Source organism: Pipistrellus hanaki (assembly GCF_964339955.1).
Source record: "Pipistrellus hanaki genome assembly, chromosome: 4".
Classification (NCBI taxonomy): Eukaryota; Metazoa; Chordata; class Mammalia; order Chiroptera; family Vespertilionidae; genus Pipistrellus; species Pipistrellus hanaki.
The window spans coordinates 80,210,374-80,227,403 of NC_140506.1; the positions used below are offsets into that span (position 1 = coordinate 80,210,374).

The 17,030-nt window shown below is 53.4% G+C and overlaps 1 protein-coding gene across 3 annotated transcripts in view; it reads left to right on the top strand.

Annotated features, from left to right (window-relative positions):
- ABCC6 (ATP binding cassette subfamily C member 6) overlaps window positions 1-17,030 on the top strand; it is a 49,944-nt gene that overhangs the window by 21,783 nt on the left and 11,131 nt on the right. For all 3 annotated transcript variants that reach the window (XM_084881085.1, XM_084881084.1, XM_084881086.1), the window contains 12 exons: window positions 134-226; window positions 2,110-2,313; window positions 3,339-3,485; window positions 5,129-5,216; window positions 5,476-5,551; window positions 7,234-7,360; window positions 7,541-7,717; window positions 9,822-9,989; window positions 10,407-10,581; window positions 12,018-12,093; window positions 13,115-13,235; window positions 15,118-15,325. In XM_084881085.1, the coding sequence (XP_084737211.1) occupies window positions 134-226; window positions 2,110-2,313; window positions 3,339-3,485; window positions 5,129-5,216; window positions 5,476-5,551; window positions 7,234-7,360; window positions 7,541-7,717; window positions 9,822-9,989; window positions 10,407-10,581; window positions 12,018-12,093; window positions 13,115-13,235; window positions 15,118-15,325 (1,660 nt within the window). The remainder of the gene's footprint in view (window positions 1-133; window positions 227-2,109; window positions 2,314-3,338; window positions 3,486-5,128; window positions 5,217-5,475; window positions 5,552-7,233; window positions 7,361-7,540; window positions 7,718-9,821; window positions 9,990-10,406; window positions 10,582-12,017; window positions 12,094-13,114; window positions 13,236-15,117; window positions 15,326-17,030) is intronic.

The following is a 17,030-nucleotide window of genomic DNA, read 5'->3' on the forward strand; positions in this document are numbered from 1 at the left end:
CAGACCCCTGCCACTCCCCTGCCTTCAGAGCCAAGTGTGAGCCTCCAGCCCCAGCCGCAGGCGCTGACCGAGTCCCTCCAAGTCCGCCGCTGGGCTCCTGCAGGCATCCCTGACCTCCCCGCTCTGTCTCCAGCTTCTCGGGCCCTCTGCCCTCACCGCCATCACTGTCTTCCTGAGCCTGCTCCCTCTGAATTTCTTCATCTCCAAGAAGAGGAACCACTATCAGGTTTGGTCACTGGCAGGGACCCCAGGGGAAATGGGAGGAGGGCCTGCAGGGGACTGGGGGAGGGGGTGGTGGCCTGGCATTGGCGCCATGGCCTGAGCCTTCCAGTCACTCGGACCCGTCGCCCCATGGCCTCCATCCCGATGGGTAGCAGCTCTGTCCCTCCAGCATTCAGGCCACAAAATAACCACGGGCTCGTGTGGACGCCTCTGTTTCACTCACTCCCCAGGAGTCAGCTCGTTTGGTTGAAATTGCATCCAGAATGTTCCTCCTCCATACCCAGGCTCTCCAAAGCCCGCTGTTTCTCACCTAGATCACTGCAGGGACCCCCCACTTTGGCCTCACCCCCACCTAGGCCTCTTCACACACCAGCCAGGGGTGCCTCCCTCCCATTCCCCTCAGAGTCAAAGCCAAGATCCTGCCGTGGCCCTCTGCCCCCTGGGACGTGGCCTCCTCACCTCCTACCCCTTGCTCACGCCACGCCCCCCACTGCCCTCCCTGGGATCCTCAAACCTGCCCAGCTCCTGCCACAGGGCCTTTGCGCTGGCTGTGCCTGTGCCTCAACACTCTCATCCCAGGGGTCAGGTCTTCTCTCTCCCCTCCCTGAAGTCTGGGCAGCCCCACTTACCTCCTGGTTTCAGCGCAGCATGCCCTCCCCTCCCCCTCCTGCAGCTCGGCTCCTGGGCCGGTGCTGTTTCATCCATAGCGCTCATCACATAACCCGCCATAGGACACACCTAGTTCTTCCATTTACTGTCTACCTGTTGTCCTAATGAAAGTTTCCCAGAGTAAGGAATGCTCATTGATGTAGTCTCAGCTTTAGAATTCTGCTTGTCATAGGTGTTCAATACAGTCTTGGAAGCAAGGGGGGAGGAAAAGAGGGAGGGAGGGAGGGAGGAAGGAAAGGGAGGGAGAGAGGGAAGAAGGAAGGAAGGAAGGAAGGAAGGAAGGAAGGAAGGAAGAGAGGGAGGGAGGGAAGAAGGAAGGAAGGAAGAAAGGAAGGAAGGAAGGAAGGAAGGAAGGGAAGGAGGGAAGAAGGAAGGAAGGAAGGAAGGAAGGAAGGAAGGAAGGAAGGAAGAGAGGGAGGGAAGGAGGAAGGAAGGAAGGAAGGAAGGAAGGAAGGAAGGAAGGAAGGAAGGAAGGGAAGGAGGGAAGAAGGAAGGAAGGAAGGAAGGAAGGAAGGAAGGAAGGAAGAGAGGGAGGGAAGGAGGAAGGAAGGAAGGAAGGAAGGAAGGAAGGAAGGAAGGAAGGAAGGAAGGAAGAAAGGAGGAAGGAAGAGAGGAAGAGAGGGAGGGAGGGAGGAAGGAAGGAAAGATGTCGGATAGACTGTTTCTCCTGTCTGGCCTCCTCTAAGACATTGTCCACACAGCTGCCCTCTCACGATGCCCCTCAAAGGTGAAACCCAGCGGCCCCGCTCCTCAGCCTGACCTCCAAGTCCCAGCACGATCCAGGCCACCTCTCTTTCTTGCCCCCCCCCCCCCCCCACACACACACCCCCTCTGACCACACTGGATGTCCTCCAAGTCATGCTGCCCCCTCATCTTCCCCCACCATAGCTCGTTTGTCACCCCCACCTCCAGGAAGCCTTCCTGGTGGCACCATGACAGCCGGTTCAGGTCCCCGCCCCTGTTCCCAGCGCGTTGGGGGCCTCCTTGGTTAGGGCGCAGCATCCCTGTGACGAAGGCGGAAGCAGGGGACAAAGGGAGCTGACATGGTCCAGAGAGATGACGGGCTTGGGCCCGGACTGTGGGGACAGAGAGGCTGAGAGGCAGGCGGCTTGGGGCCTGGTTTGAATCGGCAGGGTTTGCTGAAGGCGCGGTGTGGCTGCCGGGGTGGAGGACTCTAGACCCGTCCCTGTGCTCTCGCCTCTCCCCCTCTGGTCCCAGGAGGAGCAAATGAGGCAGAAGGACTCCCGGGCTCGGCTCACCAGCTGCGTCCTCCGGAACATGAGGGCGATCAAGTGCCACGGCTGGGAGGAGGCGTTCCTGGAGAGAGTCCTGCGCATCCGGGGCCGGGAGCTGGGCGCCCTGAGGACCTCGGGGCTCCTCTTCTCTGTGTCTCTGGTGTCCTTCCAAGTGTCCACGTTCCTGGTGACGTCACCCGGGTCTCCCTGCAGAGTGTGGGCGGGGCGGGGGGGGTGCTGGGGGAGGGAGAAGGGGTAGGTGGAGCCCCCGAATCCTGGATCCTGCTCTCGCTCAGGGGTCCCGGCTTTCCGCTGATTAGTCAATCAGTCAGGTCATCCCCCGACCTGTGTCTAGGAAGGCGTGTCATTCTCCTGAAAGTTCGAGTCTTCTGAAACTGCCGCTTCTACTGCTCTGGGGAATTGGTGACAGGTGCAGGAAGCTGCAGAGATGGAACCCCAAGTTCACCCTGCTGCCCCCCTCCCCCAAACACACACACACACTGGGCACAGTGCCTGTCCTGTCTCTTTCCAGTTAATTTCACCAGATCGGCCTTCTAAAGCATGGCTCTGACTGCCGTCATGCCGTTGCAGTCAAACCCACAGTGACTCACTGCTGGGTCCAGGTTTAAAATTCAAACCAAAAAACATGCAAGGCTGGCGACAAGTGGGCCTTCACCACTGTTCCCAGAAGGATCTGGAATCCCAGGGGCCGTTTGCCAGGACACCCGATGTCATCACACACAGTCAACACTCAGAAGGGCAAGTGCCATCCCTTCGAACCACGAGGGCTCCCCAAAAAGGATCCCTGAGTCACCATGACAACAAGTGACCGTGGAAGTGGTCAGCACTAAGCATCAAACAGAGTGACCATCAGAACCATAAATGCCACCAGTCCTAGAGCCCTCAAGTGCTGCCAATACTTGCTGCTTTCCCAGATACCTTCCCAGGGTTTCTCGGATCACAAGTCCCACCCACATCTGGAACCACAAACTTCTACAAGATGGGGAATGGTGGTGTCCCCCCATGCCTGGAGTCCAGAGTTTCTGATACCCACTGACAATGGGGCCCTGTACACACTCCCCTCACCAGTAGCAGAATCTGAGGGGAGATCTGTGTTTAGGGGCCATACGGACCCCTGGAGAGGCCACAGCTGGCTTAGGTGTCCCTGGCCACACTCATGCACGCTCACGCCACCCCCCGTGTCTCACCCAGGTGGCACTGGTGGTGTTTACTGTCCATACTCTGGTGGCCGAGGAGAATGCCATGGACGCCGAGAAAGCCTTCGTGACCCTCACGGTTCTCAACATCCTCAACAAGGCCCAGGCCTTCCTGCCCTTCTCCATCCACTCCGTGGTCCAGGTGAGGCAGGGGGAGCGAGGCGGCTTGGGGGCGTCTTGCAGGGGTGAGTCCGCCATCCGTGGAGGAGGAGGAGGAACGGGAGTGAGAAAGGGGGATGGATCAGAGCAGCAGACAGGGAGGGAAGGGACAGAGGCTACCGCAGAAGGTGTCAGCAAACATCCTCAAAATACACAGCCTCACCAATCCAGCAATTTCAAGTGCACGGATTCATTTCAGTTCCCTTTTACACAAAGCAATTTTGTCTTATTTATCTCCTTTACAGACTCTATTCATGTTGTGCCTCCCTGGGGGTGATGAAAATGAGACGGCAGTTGCCTGGCTGAGCCATCCCTCTTTATTTATTAATTATTATTATTATTATTATCCTCACCCGAGGATATTTTTCCATTGATTTATTTTTTTAGAGAGAGTGGAAGGGAGGGGGAAAGACAGAGAGAAATATTGATGTGAGAGAAACACATGGATTGGTTGTCTCCTGCACAAGCACCGACCAGGGCCTGGGCTGGGGAGGAGCCTGCAGCTGAGGTACGTGCCCTTGACCAGAGTGAAACCTGGGACCCTTCGGTTTGCAGGCACTGAGCCAAACCGGCTGTGGACATCCCTCTTTAAATGGCTCCCTTCGACCTTACCAAGGAGGGGTTTGGGGTTGGGAGCAGGTGGACAAGGCTTAGATTCGGTCCGGTAATGGCCTGCTGATGCCATCTTCCAGGGTGTGGCCTGCAGAAGGGCAGCTCCATCTACCAATTACGCTAATTAGGAGCAAGGAGCAGGGAGGGCACCACCACCGTAAGCATCATTTGTCACCTAGAAAGCTTTGGCCCTAGCGGGTTTGGCTCAGTGGATAGAGCGTGGGCCTGGGGACTGAATGGTTCCGGGTTCAATTCCAGTCAAGAGCACGTATCTTGGTTACAGGCTCCTCCTGAGCTGGGCCCTGGACAGGGCACATGCAACCAATCGATGTGTTTCTCTCATATTGATGTTTCTCTGTCTTTCCCTCTCCCTTTCATTCTTTCTTTAAAAAAAAAAAAAAAAAAGGATAAATGGAAAAATATCCTGGGATGAGGATTAACAAACAAACCAACGAAAAAAGCCCTGTACTAGTCTTTGTACTAATTGTGCCCGTGCAAATGAGCAAAGCTTGTGGACAGGAAGCCTACCCCACCCTCTTGAGACACTCAACACCCAAAGCCTGAGTTCTTTTATTTTTGTTTTTTCTATTTTTGTTAATTCTTACCTGAGGATATTTTTTCCATTGAGTTTTAGAGAGAATGGATGGGAGGGTGGGAAAGACAGAGAGAGAGGGAGAGAGGGAGAGAGGGAGAGAGGGAGAGAGGGAGAGAGGGAGAGAGGGAGAGAGGGAGAGAGGGAGAGAGAGAGAGAGAGAGAGAGAGAGAGAGAGAGAGAGAGAGAGAGAGAGGAACATTGATGTGAGAGAGACACATCGATTGGTCGCCTCCCACACATGCCCCTACTCACCAGGACAGGGGAGGGAACCTGCAACCAGGTATATGCCCTTGACCAGGAACCTGCCACCCTTTGGTGCGCGGGCCGACGCTCTAGCCGCTGAACCACACCGACCGGTGGCAGCCTCACTTCTTTTTCTGCCCTTCCGGCACGGGTGACCTGGGCTTTGTTCTCCCCAGTCCCGGGTGTCCTTTGACCGCCTGGCCGCCTTCCTCTGCCTGGAAGAAGTGGACCCTGAGGCCGTGGTGTGGAGTCCCTCCAGAGGCTGTGAGTGCTGAGCTCAGCAGGAGGGGCGTGGGAGGGACGAGGCTCTCAGCAGGGTGCCGGGGTCACACTCAAGCCAGCGAGCAGCAGGGCCTTTGCTCGTTTGCTCGGTGGGAGAGGCTTCTGGCTGCCTCTGGGGGCAGTGCTGGGGCGGGGGGGGGGGGGGGGGGGAAGGGACAGGGGGGGAGGGCAGGGGGTGGGCTCTCTGGGACCAGGAGGCCAGCCTGGAGCGTCTGGTGTAACGGGTCTTTCATGCCTGCAGTTGCCAAGGAGGATTGCATCCGTGTGCGAGAAGGTACCTTTGCCTGGTCCCTGGAGAGCCCGCCCTGCCTGCACAGGTACAAAGGGGCTTCACTTCCTACTTGAGAGACGGTGCGGGTTTGTGGCCTGGGGCTGGAGGGTGGGTGAGCCTGGGCTGGTGCACTAATAGGGCAACTCCCAGGCCCGGCCGTGTCAGAGTCTCGGGAAAACCAGAGCTCCTGCAGATGCGGGGACAGGGCATCTCTGCCCCCTGTCAGGGAGGAGGCAGCCTCTGCTCCCCCGTCTGGATAAGATGATGCCAGAGTCCCGGCCAAGAAGAGCCCTGGCCTGGTCAGCTGTGCCTGCTTCACTCCCTCCTCTGTCAGTCCCGGCATCATTGTCACCTCCAGCCTTCCGCTCTTCGGCTGGGTCTTTGTAGCAGAAGATCCCAGTCAACCCCAGAAGTCCCAATGGAGGGAACTGAAATGCCCTGGCCAGTACCTGTCGACTGTCATTTGCTCTCTGCATAGTATTTGTTGAGCACTTGCTGTGTGTCAGACCCTGTCTTAGGCACTAGGGATAGAGTGAACAAACCAGACAAGGACCCTGCACTCTTGGGGCTGACATTCTGATGAGGGGGGCACACAAATGAGAAATCAGTGGGAGGTGATTGTGGTGTTGACAGGGTCATGTGTAGTGAGAGGAGGCCTGGCATTTAAACTGGCGTCATAACGAAGGGAAGGAATGAGCCTTGCACCCGCCTGAGAGAAGAGCTGCTGAGGCAGTGGGAACAGCACGTACAAAGGTCCTGGGGCAGGAGGATGCCTAGGCCCAGGTGCCTTCACCTCATCGTATTGGCACGTGGGGTTGGATGCCTCTGTGAGGGGGGCTGTGCTGTGTATTGTAGGGTGTTTAACAGGACCCCGTTATTCACCCTCCAAATACTAGCAGCAACCCTCCCCTCAGTGTGATAACCCAGAATATTAAAATATCTCCAGACATTTCCTAATGACACCTGGGGGGGCGCCGTTTCCCCGGTTGTGATTGAGGAACAGGGGGTCCGTGTGGCTGACGCAGGGCAGCAGGCGGCTGTGCATCTTTCGGGGCCGTCAGACCCCGCGTGACGTGGGGACTGCTGGAGGGCTTCCGCAGGGGTTGTTGTGATCTAACTCGGGTTGTAACTCCCGTGTCTTTGGCCCCTGGGTGGAGATTGAACAGGGGCAGGGGCCAAGGGCAGAAGGAGGAGGAGCAGTAAGAAGCCTATTGCAATGATAGAATCAAGACATGATGCTGATTAAATCCTCCTGCCACAATAAATTCTGTGTGTGTACATGTGTGCATGCCTATGTGTGCAAGTCTGAGAGCATGTTTGTTTACATGTGCAGGTACTTATATGTGCCTGAATGTGTGCATGCATCATGTGCGCACACAGGCATGTGATTTGAACTTGTGCACATTGTGGTGGTATATGCACACACATGCACGCACGTGTGAACACACGTTTATTTAGATATGCATGTACTTGTGCGTGTGCACATACATTGTGGTGTTATGTGTGCACGCATGTGTGTGGGTACGCACACATGTGTTCCCATGAACATGCATGGGATATGATGGCGGCTTGCGTAGCCAGGCAAGGATTAGAAGGAAGGACTGCCCCTGAACGTCCTCTTAGCAGCCTCCTGGATGAAGCACCCGTGGGAAAGCCTGCCTGTGTCTGGGGTTCACCAATTCTGCTCAGACTCAGGCTGGGCCTACCCAGGATGCATCTCCCCTGCAGGATAAACCTCAGCGTGCCACAGGGCTGTCTGCTGGCTGTGGTTGGTCCCGTGGGGGCAGGGAAGTCCTCTCTGCTCTCCGCACTCCTTGGGGAGCTGTCAAAGGTGGAGGGGACCGTGAACATCAAGGTAAGGCCACACTCCCTGCCTTTCTGCTAGAATGTCCCCCATCCTAGACCCCTCCCCACACCTCCATGACCCTCCCCCTCCTCTCCACGTCCTCTTTCCACCTTCCACCACCAGCAATAGCCTGGCGCCCTCCTGTCTCCATCCCCAGTGGCCTCATTGCCAACGTGAGTTGTGTTTTAGGGTCCTGTGGCCTACATGCCCCAGGAGGCCTGGGTCCAGAACGCGTCCGTGGTGGAGAACGTGTGCTTCAGGCAGGAGCTGAACTCATCGTGGCTGGAGCGGGTCCTGGAGGCCTGCGCCCTGTGGCCAGACGTGGGCAGCTTTCCTGCAGGAGTCCACACCCAAATTGGGGAGCAGGTGAGGGCTCAGCCTTCTGGGGACAGGCAGGCACTATGTCTGGGGTCATTTGCTTCTTTCTCTGAGCTGTGAGCAGTGTGGTGAGAGGGACAAAGGGGAGACGAGGGCAGGAAAGAGGGCTCGGCGTAGGGCCATGCACATAATAGGTGCTCAATAAATTGTTATTAATGAGCGGATGCTAGAAAACAGAGATCATGGGGCGGCAGAAAGGCATGGCAGGGATTGGAGGTGACCGGCTCTCCGACTGGGAGTGGGGAGATCTGGGCACCTCTCCTGCCCTGCATTTTTGGGTGACATTGGTCACATTGCTTCCTGTCCCTGGACCTCAGTAAAAGCCCTGGGCAGAGATAGCCGATAAACAGGATAGATGCATCTAGAGCTAGGGATTGGGCAGGGTTGGCAAACTATGACCACAGGTCCAATCCGGCCCACCATATTTTGTGAATAAAGTTTTATTGGGACACAGCCATGCCCATTTATGAACCAGGGGGCCATGGCTGCTTTTGCACAGCAAAGGCGGAGATGAGCATTGGTGACAGATACTGGGCCCCCAGCAAAGCTTAAAATTACTATCAGGCCCTTTCCAGCAAAAGGCTGCTGAGCCCTGGGCTAGGGAATTGAGAGTGGACAAGTAGGAGTTCAATGGGTGGGATTTCCTGGAGAGAAGGGGAGAGGGGGCAGGAGAGGGTCCCCTGTGTGACAAAAGCATCCAGGGAGGAGGATGAAGTGCTTAGAGGCCAAGTGAAAGGTGTTTCAGAAGCAAGGGGTGCTTGCTGGCCTCTGTGTCCGTCCAGCTGTGTCCCATCCTTTCTGAAGGGATGGAAGCCCCGTCCTTCCAGAGCTCAGATCCAAAACCTTTGTGTTACCCTTGATACCTCTCTTCTTCTTATGCCCTCATCTAATCCATGGGCTAGTCTTGTTGGGTCCCCCATCGAGGCAGACCCAGAATGTCCTGGTCCCATCGACCATCAGCTCTCCCTCACGTTGCTGCAGCACCTCCTGGCTGCCCTCCATGTTTCCGTCCTCAAATCCCAGCAGCTAAGCCTAGGCCAGATCATGCCCCTTCTCTGCTTGGAGTCCTCCAGGGGATCTCTGCTCAAAGTCAAAGCCCTGCTCATCCCTGACAAGGCTCCCCCTCAGTCTGGCCCCAGTCATCTCTCTGGCCCCACCTCCCATCAGGCTCCACTCCAGCCACATGGTTCTCTGCGATGTTCTCTGAACATCCGAAGCACACTCTCACATTGGGGCCTTTGCACCTGCTGTTCTCCCTGCTTGGATAGCTCTTTCTCGGGAGTCCGCATGCTCCGCCCCTCACTTTTACCAGGCCTGCACTTACATGTTCCCTTCAGGGAGGGACCTTCTCTGACCACCTAACCCCACACAGCAACCCTGCTCACGCTGTGCACCCTAGACCCATGGTTCGCAAACTGCGGCACGTGAGCCACATGCGGCTCTTTGGTCCCTTGAGTGTGGCTCTTCCACAAAATATCACGGCCTGGGCGAGTCTATTTTGAAGAAGTGGTGTTGGAAGAAGTTTAAGTTTAAAAAATTTGGCTCTCAAAAGAAATTTCAATTGTGGGCTGTTGATATCTGGCTCTGTTGACTAATGAGTTTGCCGACCACTGGCCTAGAACACTGCTGGTATAACGTAGCCTTGCAGTACATATGAGTACATATTTTCATTCATTCATTCATTCACTCACTCATTCACTCATATGTGCATGAGTGAATGAATGAATGAATGAATGAAAATAAGGACTGAAAAGCTGCCACTGGATTAAGCAACAGGCGAATGATGACTGGTGTCCTTGAGGAAGGCAGTATTGGTGGAGAAAATGGGAACAGAAGCCAGATTCAAGTGGAGGGAGAAGCAAGTGGGAGGAGAGAAAGCCATGGAGGGTGCAGACAACTCCTCCAGGAAGTTTGACTGGGAATGGGGTGAAGGGAGGCCGGGAAAAGCCTGGAGGTGGAGGAGTATTGGTTTGAATGCAGGTGTGACAGCTGGGAGGTGGCCCTGGAGGACAGGCACAGTGAGCTCTACCTCATTCTGATAAGCCCCATCGTCACTGCCTCACCCAGCCTTGTCTCTCTCTTGTGGCCACAGGGCATGAATCTCTCTGGGGGCCAGAAGCAGCGGGTGAGCCTGGCCCGGGCCGTGTATAGGAAGGCTGCTGTATACCTGCTGGATGACCCCCTGGCATCCCTGGATGCTCATGTTGGCCAGCACATCTTCAACCAGGTCATCGGGCCCAACGGGCTGCTCCAGGGAACGGTAAGTTTGGGGAAAGTGTGTCGGAGGGCACAGGGCAAAGGCAGAGAAAGCATAACCCAAGTCTATCTCACCACCACCCTCCTGGAGTCCAATTTTCCTCTATGTAATGGTCAGCTTTCTCTTGATAATGTTACATAACAAACAACTCCCAAGCCTCAGTGGCTTGCAACAGGAGTGACTTTTGGCTTATGGGTGTGTGGTTAAACAGCTGCAGCCCTGCCTCCCTCAGGCCACTGGGGTCAGGTGAACTCCTTGTTTTGAGACGTAGATTGAAGGAGCCCCTCTATATCTGTATTGTGGCTGTTTTCAAGATAAAGGGCAGGAGCTCATGAAGTGGGAACTTGCCCCGTCCTGAGCCCCAGGCTTTGGAAGACCGGCCAAGCACCTGAGTGTGACTCCCACCCCTTCCCTGCCCAGACACGGATTCTCGTGACCCACGCACTCCAAGTCCTGCCCCAGGCTGATCGGATCCTGGTGCTGGAAGACGGGGCCATTGCAGAGATGGGTTCCTACCAGGAGCTTCTGAACAGGAAGGGGGCCCTGGTGAGCCTTCTGGATCGAGCCAGACAGCCAGGAGGGAGAGGAGAAGGAGGTACTGACTGGGCTTTGCTGGTTCTCTGTGCCTGGCTCCTATCAAGGATCCCACTGGCATGAGTGGGTTGCCCTGGCCCCACACTCCCTGCAAGCTCTGGCCTGAGGCAGGGGCAGTGATAAGTGCATCTTTAAACACACAGTATTTAGCCCAGATAGTGTGGCTCAGTGGTTGAGCAACGACCTATGAACCAGAAGGTCACAGTTCAATTCCTGGTCAGGGCACATACCCCGGTTGTGGGCTCGATCCCCAGTGGGTGGGGCATGCAGGCGGCAGCCAATCAATGATTCTCTCTCATCATTGATTCATTGATATTTCTCTCTCTCTCCCTCTTCCTCTCCCTCTCAAAAATCAATAAAATAAATTTAAAAATAAATAAACACACAATATTTAATTTGATCTTCACAATACCCCTTTAAGGCACATGCAATTCTTGCTACCATTTCAGAGGTGAGCAAATTGAGACAAAGAGAGTTAAATAATTTGCCCAAGGTCACAAGATTAGAATTTGAGTTTATGCCTGTAACTGCTACAGAAACTGAGCAAGCTCACTTGGTGCCTAGAGGCCAGGTAATCCAAACCACGCTAGCTAGGGCTTCTCGTGATCCAGAAAACACAATGCCTGCTGGGAAAATGACGGTGTTCTGGAAGCGAAGCCACCAACCCAAGTTCACCCAGAATGAGCAATGGGGAACAGCCCCTGGCACCTCACCCCCACTGACTCATGTACTCATCTCTGTGCCTCTGTTAGGTCAGCACTTTAATTACCTCCATTTACAGATGAGGAGACTAAGGCCCAGAATAAGGAACTGGACCAAGGTTACATGGCTTAGAAGTGTCGGTACTGGGATTTGAACCCAAGCAACTTGACCGACAGCATGTGGTTTTTCTTCTCTAGGCTGCATACTGCCCCTCCACGACAAAGCAAGAACTCACATCCAGGTGCCCCAGCCCCAGGCCCTGTCTCTTTGGAAAATATCTGTTGAGTGCTGATGTGATTCACAGTGTCACTGTCCTGGAGCTGAGGGTGGAACCTGCCCAGGCCAGGGGGATGGCCGGGGGACCAGGGTCCTTCCTGGGGAAGGTGACACCTAAGCTTGGGTACAAGTTGGGAAAGAACATTCCAGCCACAGTGAACTGCTTGTGCAATGGTGTCGGGGGACCCCGAAAGTAGTATGGCCACGGCCATGTTGACTGATGTTTTCCAGCCCCAAGTCCATAGCAGGGGCCCGGTTGTATTTACTGAGTAAATGAAGGAGTGAGTGATTGATGGATAATGTTCCTGAGAACCCTGGGAGGACTGCCAGAGGCTGCAGGAGCCAGAGCAGGGGACACAGGTGCTCAGACAAGTGAAGGCTACACAGCCAGTGGGTGTCAGCATCCGGGCTCCAGGGTCTGGACCCCCACTGTGTGACAAGACTCCCTTGACCTTGCAGAAACAGAACTCGTGACTGGCATTGAGGACCCCAGAGGCTCTGCTGGAGGTGGGAGGCCCATGGGTGGACCAGAGAGGTGAGTACATTGTGGTCCTGAGCATAGGGAGGGCACAGGCGGAAGCTAAAGATCACCTGCGGCTCAGGCAGGTGGGGGGGGGCAGCCAAAACTATTCTGGAGTGAACAGCCACTGTGGTGCTCAGTTGTGGGATAACTCACCAAAAGGTGTGTGACAATCACATGGCCAAAATAATTAAGTCCCCAAATGCCCAGTTCACAGAATGACCAATTTGCCCTCCAGTGCAAATATATAGATAATAGATAGATAGATAGATAGATAGATAGATAGATAGATAAATGGTAGATAGATTGATAGGAGATAGATTGATTTGACAGTATATATGGATGGATAGATGTAGACAGATATAAACAGATGGATATATAGACAGATGATATAGACAAATGACAGATGGATCAGTGATAGATTGGTTGATGTATGATAAAAAAGATAGACTAGACAGATAATTGATAGATGATATATAAATGACAGATTGGTTAGTAGATGAAAGACAGATAGATTATCCCCATTTTACAGCTGAGGAAACTGAGGCACAGAGAGGTTCAGTCAGCCCATTCATTCATAAATGAAAGGAACATAAAGAAGTCTCAACAAGTGAATTGTGCAGAATTGACATCCTGCCAACCTAGAATGACAAATCTGAGGATAAACAGAAGGAGCAAAATGATTGCAGCAAAGGTTAGGCAAAAAAAAAAAAAAAAAAAAAAAAATCCTCTGAAAACCAAGTTCTGAGGTTGGGCAAATAAGTTCATTCAGTGAAACGGCTTTGAAACAACAGGCTTGTTTGACTCTGGGATAATAGATAGCATTTAGTTGGGCACTACAAAGGGAGGGCACAGCATGGCACCTACTTGGTACTCAGTGTGTTGATTGAATGAATGTGTGAATGAGTGAATGAATGAATGACTGAATGAAGAGTGCATCCCAGAGCTCAGTGGCTATCAGTGGCCATGACTGTTGGGAACCCCCTCCTCCCACAGGAGGAGAGACTAATTTGTCCTCATTTCCTCTAAATAACAGGTCCATGAAGTCAATCCCTGAGATGGACAGCACCGCTTTGGAGGCCCAGACAAAGGTTCCCCTAGATGACCCTGAGAGGACAGGACAGCCAACAGGAGGGGACAGCGTGCAGTATGGCAAGGTAACCATCAGCTGCTCCCTGCCCTCCACAGCCACTGCTACTGCTGCCCTCCGGGCTCAAGACCTGCCACCAGATAGAGCACTGGGTGGGGGGCGTGCAGTCACCTTTATTGAACATCTACTATGTGCCAAGTAAGAGTCTCGACACTTTCTATTTCTTAATGTTCACAAGCACTCTAAGATTAGATGGTGATGCCCTATCCGGTTTGGCTCAAAGGATAGAGCATCAGCCGGTGGCCTGAAGGGTCCTGGGTTCGATTCTGATCAAGGGCACATGCCTGGCTTGCGGGATCCATCCCCAGTAGGGGGCGTGGAGGAGGTAGCCAACCAATGATTCTCTCTCATCATTGATGATTCAATCCCCTCTCCCTCTCCCTTCATCTCTCTGAAATCAATAAAAAATATTTTTTAAATATAATAATAAAATTAGATGGTGATAACTCCATTTTAGAGGTGAAGGAACTGAGGTTTCAAAGAGTTGGGAGGCTTCTCTGTGCTCTCATAGCTAGCAAGTGACCAACTTGGACTCCATCTATTGATAGGTAATTCCTAATCTGGAGCTTGTACTATTTCTTCTCTGCAGGTCTCTCCACCCATCCACTCACATACTTACTCATTCATTCATCCACCTGTCCATCTCACCCACTCACCTGCCCTATCTGTCCTTTTCACCCATCCATCCATCTACCCATCTACTCACTCATCTATCCATTATGTCCAACCTTCCAACCACCTATTCATTCATCCACCCACCCATCCACTTACCTCTCTTCCATTTACCCACCTATCCATCCACACATTTATCTATCCTCTCCATCCACCCTTCCATCCATACATCCATACATCCACTCATCCATCCCTACCCACCTACAGACCCACTCATTTATTCATCTCCATCCATTTATCCATCTGCCCAACCACCCATCATCCCACCCAACCATCCACACACTCATCCACCCAGCAAACCTTACAGAGCCCCCGTTATGTGCCAGGCAAAGTCTCTGTCAGGGCAGAGATTGCTTGTTAGTAGGAGGAGACAGTCACAACCAATTAAGCTAACAAGCAAGGTTATATCAGATAATGATCAATGCTACAAGGCAATACAGAAGAGCAATAAGATGGCCAGCAACCAACAGGGGCCCGCTTGGATAGGATGCTCTCAGAGTAACATTCAAGCTGAACCCTGAGGGATGCAAAGGAACAAGGAACAGGGGGAACAGCATTCTGGGCCAAGGGAACAGCAGGTACAAAAGCTCTGAGGTGGGAAGGAGCCAAGAAAGGGATCCCAAGAGATCAGCCGATAGTGAGTGGGGGGTGAAGTTAGAGAGGGGTACAGGAAGTCTGGAATGTCTTCTGAGAGCAAGAGAAAACCATGCACAAGTCAGCAATAGCAAGATCGATCGGGTCAGGTTGATATTTTCAAAAGTTCCCTCCGGCTGCAGCTGCGGAGAACTTCCGGTTGGTGGGAGGTGGACTTACCCAAGTGGCTTAACCTCTCTGTGCTTCCCTTTCCTTGTCTGTCAGATGAGGATAGAGACACATGCCTGCCCCATAGTAGGTGTTCAATAAATCACTCCAAACCCAGGCAGGGCCACAGCCTGTCCTTCTGAAGGCTCCCGCAGGCCCTCTGGTGTTCTGTAGAGGAAGGGGGCCCTGAGGCTGGGTGGGGCCTGCCGGGAGGTGGTGCTCCATCTTGCTTGGCTGGGTGGGGCCTCCCAAGGAGGTGGTGCTCCAGGTGGGAGGTACTGTGAGAGGACCTGTGAGGTCTGCACATAGTTCCTGTCTGCCCAGCGGCAGCGTGTTTTGGGAGCCTCACCTGCTTTTCCTCTCTCACCCCTCCCCTGGGCCCTCTCTCTGCCCCATCTCTCCTCTGTGTGCTGCAGGTGAAGGCCGCCCTGTATCTGAGCTACATGCGGGCCGTGGACACCCCGCTCTGCCTCTACGCACTGTTCCTCTTCTTCTGCCAGCAAGTGGCCTCCTTCTGCCGTGGCTACTGGCTCAGCCTGTGGGTGGACGACCCCACCGTGGATGGGCGGCAGCCACAGGCGGCCACGCGAGGCTGGGTCTTCGGGCTCCTGGGATGCCTCCAAGGTACCCCTCCCTGACCTTCCTCACCCTCATCCCCATCCCAGGCGCTCGGGGATCCCTGGCCCTCCCATCCCTGAAGATCTGTGTGAATATCCTAGTTCCAAGCCCAGACCCGCGTCCTTAAGGTGGGAGGCGGGGGACACGGCACATCACTCCCTTTCTGGATCCCTTGGTCTCTACCAGACTCCCTGGCAAATGCAGGCTGTCGGCCTCCAGAAGTTGGGGCAGCTGGATAAGATGGGGGCAGACACTTAGGTGGGGGCAGACATGACAATTCAGCTGGCTCCGCCTCTCCCCTCACCCCCGCACAGAGGGCAAGCCCAAGGACTGACTGCTGGGGACTGTCAGCACCCCCATCTCCCCCTCCAGATGAGCTTCGTGTACTTTGTCCCTGCTTTTAGGGACACATACATTAAGAACTGTTGTCATCTTGGAGAATTGACCCACTATCATTAGGTAATGCCCCTCTTTTTTCCTGCTAACGTTCCTTAGTCTGGGGTCTGCTCTGTTTGAAAATAATAACAATACTAACTATAGAGCTATAATAGAGGGTGCCCCCCCAAAAAATATACACATTTGACAGCTGATTGCTCCATTGATGTTTCTTTTCAGATTTCACCCATCAGAATTATTAATTATTCAAAGCGTGTATACATTTTTGGAGACACCCTGTATACTAGCTATATGAATACATATCTAGTTTAAGCACCAAGAAAATGGATTGCCTTATAGGACTGGGATCCATAGATGAGTAGCTTCAGGTATGGCTGAATCCAGGGATCCAACGAGGCTGTAGGAATGGCTTTGTTTTCTTCCTCTGGGATAGCTTCCTGTCCAGACAGGCTTCTCCCCCTCATGATGAGATGGTTGGTATGCCACAGCTCCATCTTGGCCACCTCAAAAAAGCAAGCACCTCTTTCCCAAAAGCCCTAGCGAAGTCCCAGGTCTCACTCTCATTGGCCCGTGTTGGGTCACGTGTTCATCCCTGAAGCCTATGGCAGTGGTTTGGGTTAGCTAGGAATGAAATCTGCCCCACCCCAGAAACAGGGAGTGAAGTTAGCCCCATTCCTAGTCCATAGCGTGGCATGGGAGGAAGGGAGCACATACAGTAAGTGTCCTAGGGCTACCATAAAGCAAATGACCACACACTTGGTAGCTTAGAAGAACAGAAATTACCTCACAGTCCTGAAGGCAGAAGTCCAAAATCAAGGAGTCGGCAGGATTGGTTCCTCTTGGAGGCTCTGAAGGAGGGTCCATCTGTGCCTCTCTTAATTTCTGCTGGCCACTGGCTGTCCTGGTGTTCCTTAGCTTGCAGCATGTCACTCCAGTCTCTGCCCCTGTCTTCACATCACCACCTGTGCCTCTGTGTGGCTTCTCAGCTAATTGCTCCATTGATGTTTCTTTTCAGATTTTACCCATTAGAATTATTAATTATTCAAAGCGTGTATACATTTTTGGGGACACCCTGTATACTAGCTATATGAATACATATCTATTTTAAGCACCATATCTAATACATATCTAGTTTAAGTATATTTTTATTGATTTCAGAGAGAGAGAGGGAGAGAGCAAGACATCAATGATGACAGAGAATCATTGATTGGCTGCCTCAAGGGGAAAAAATAATATTCATTATGAATGAGGCATTGTTCTACATTGGGGATCAAGCCCACAACCCAGGCATGTGCCCTGACTGGGAATTGAACCG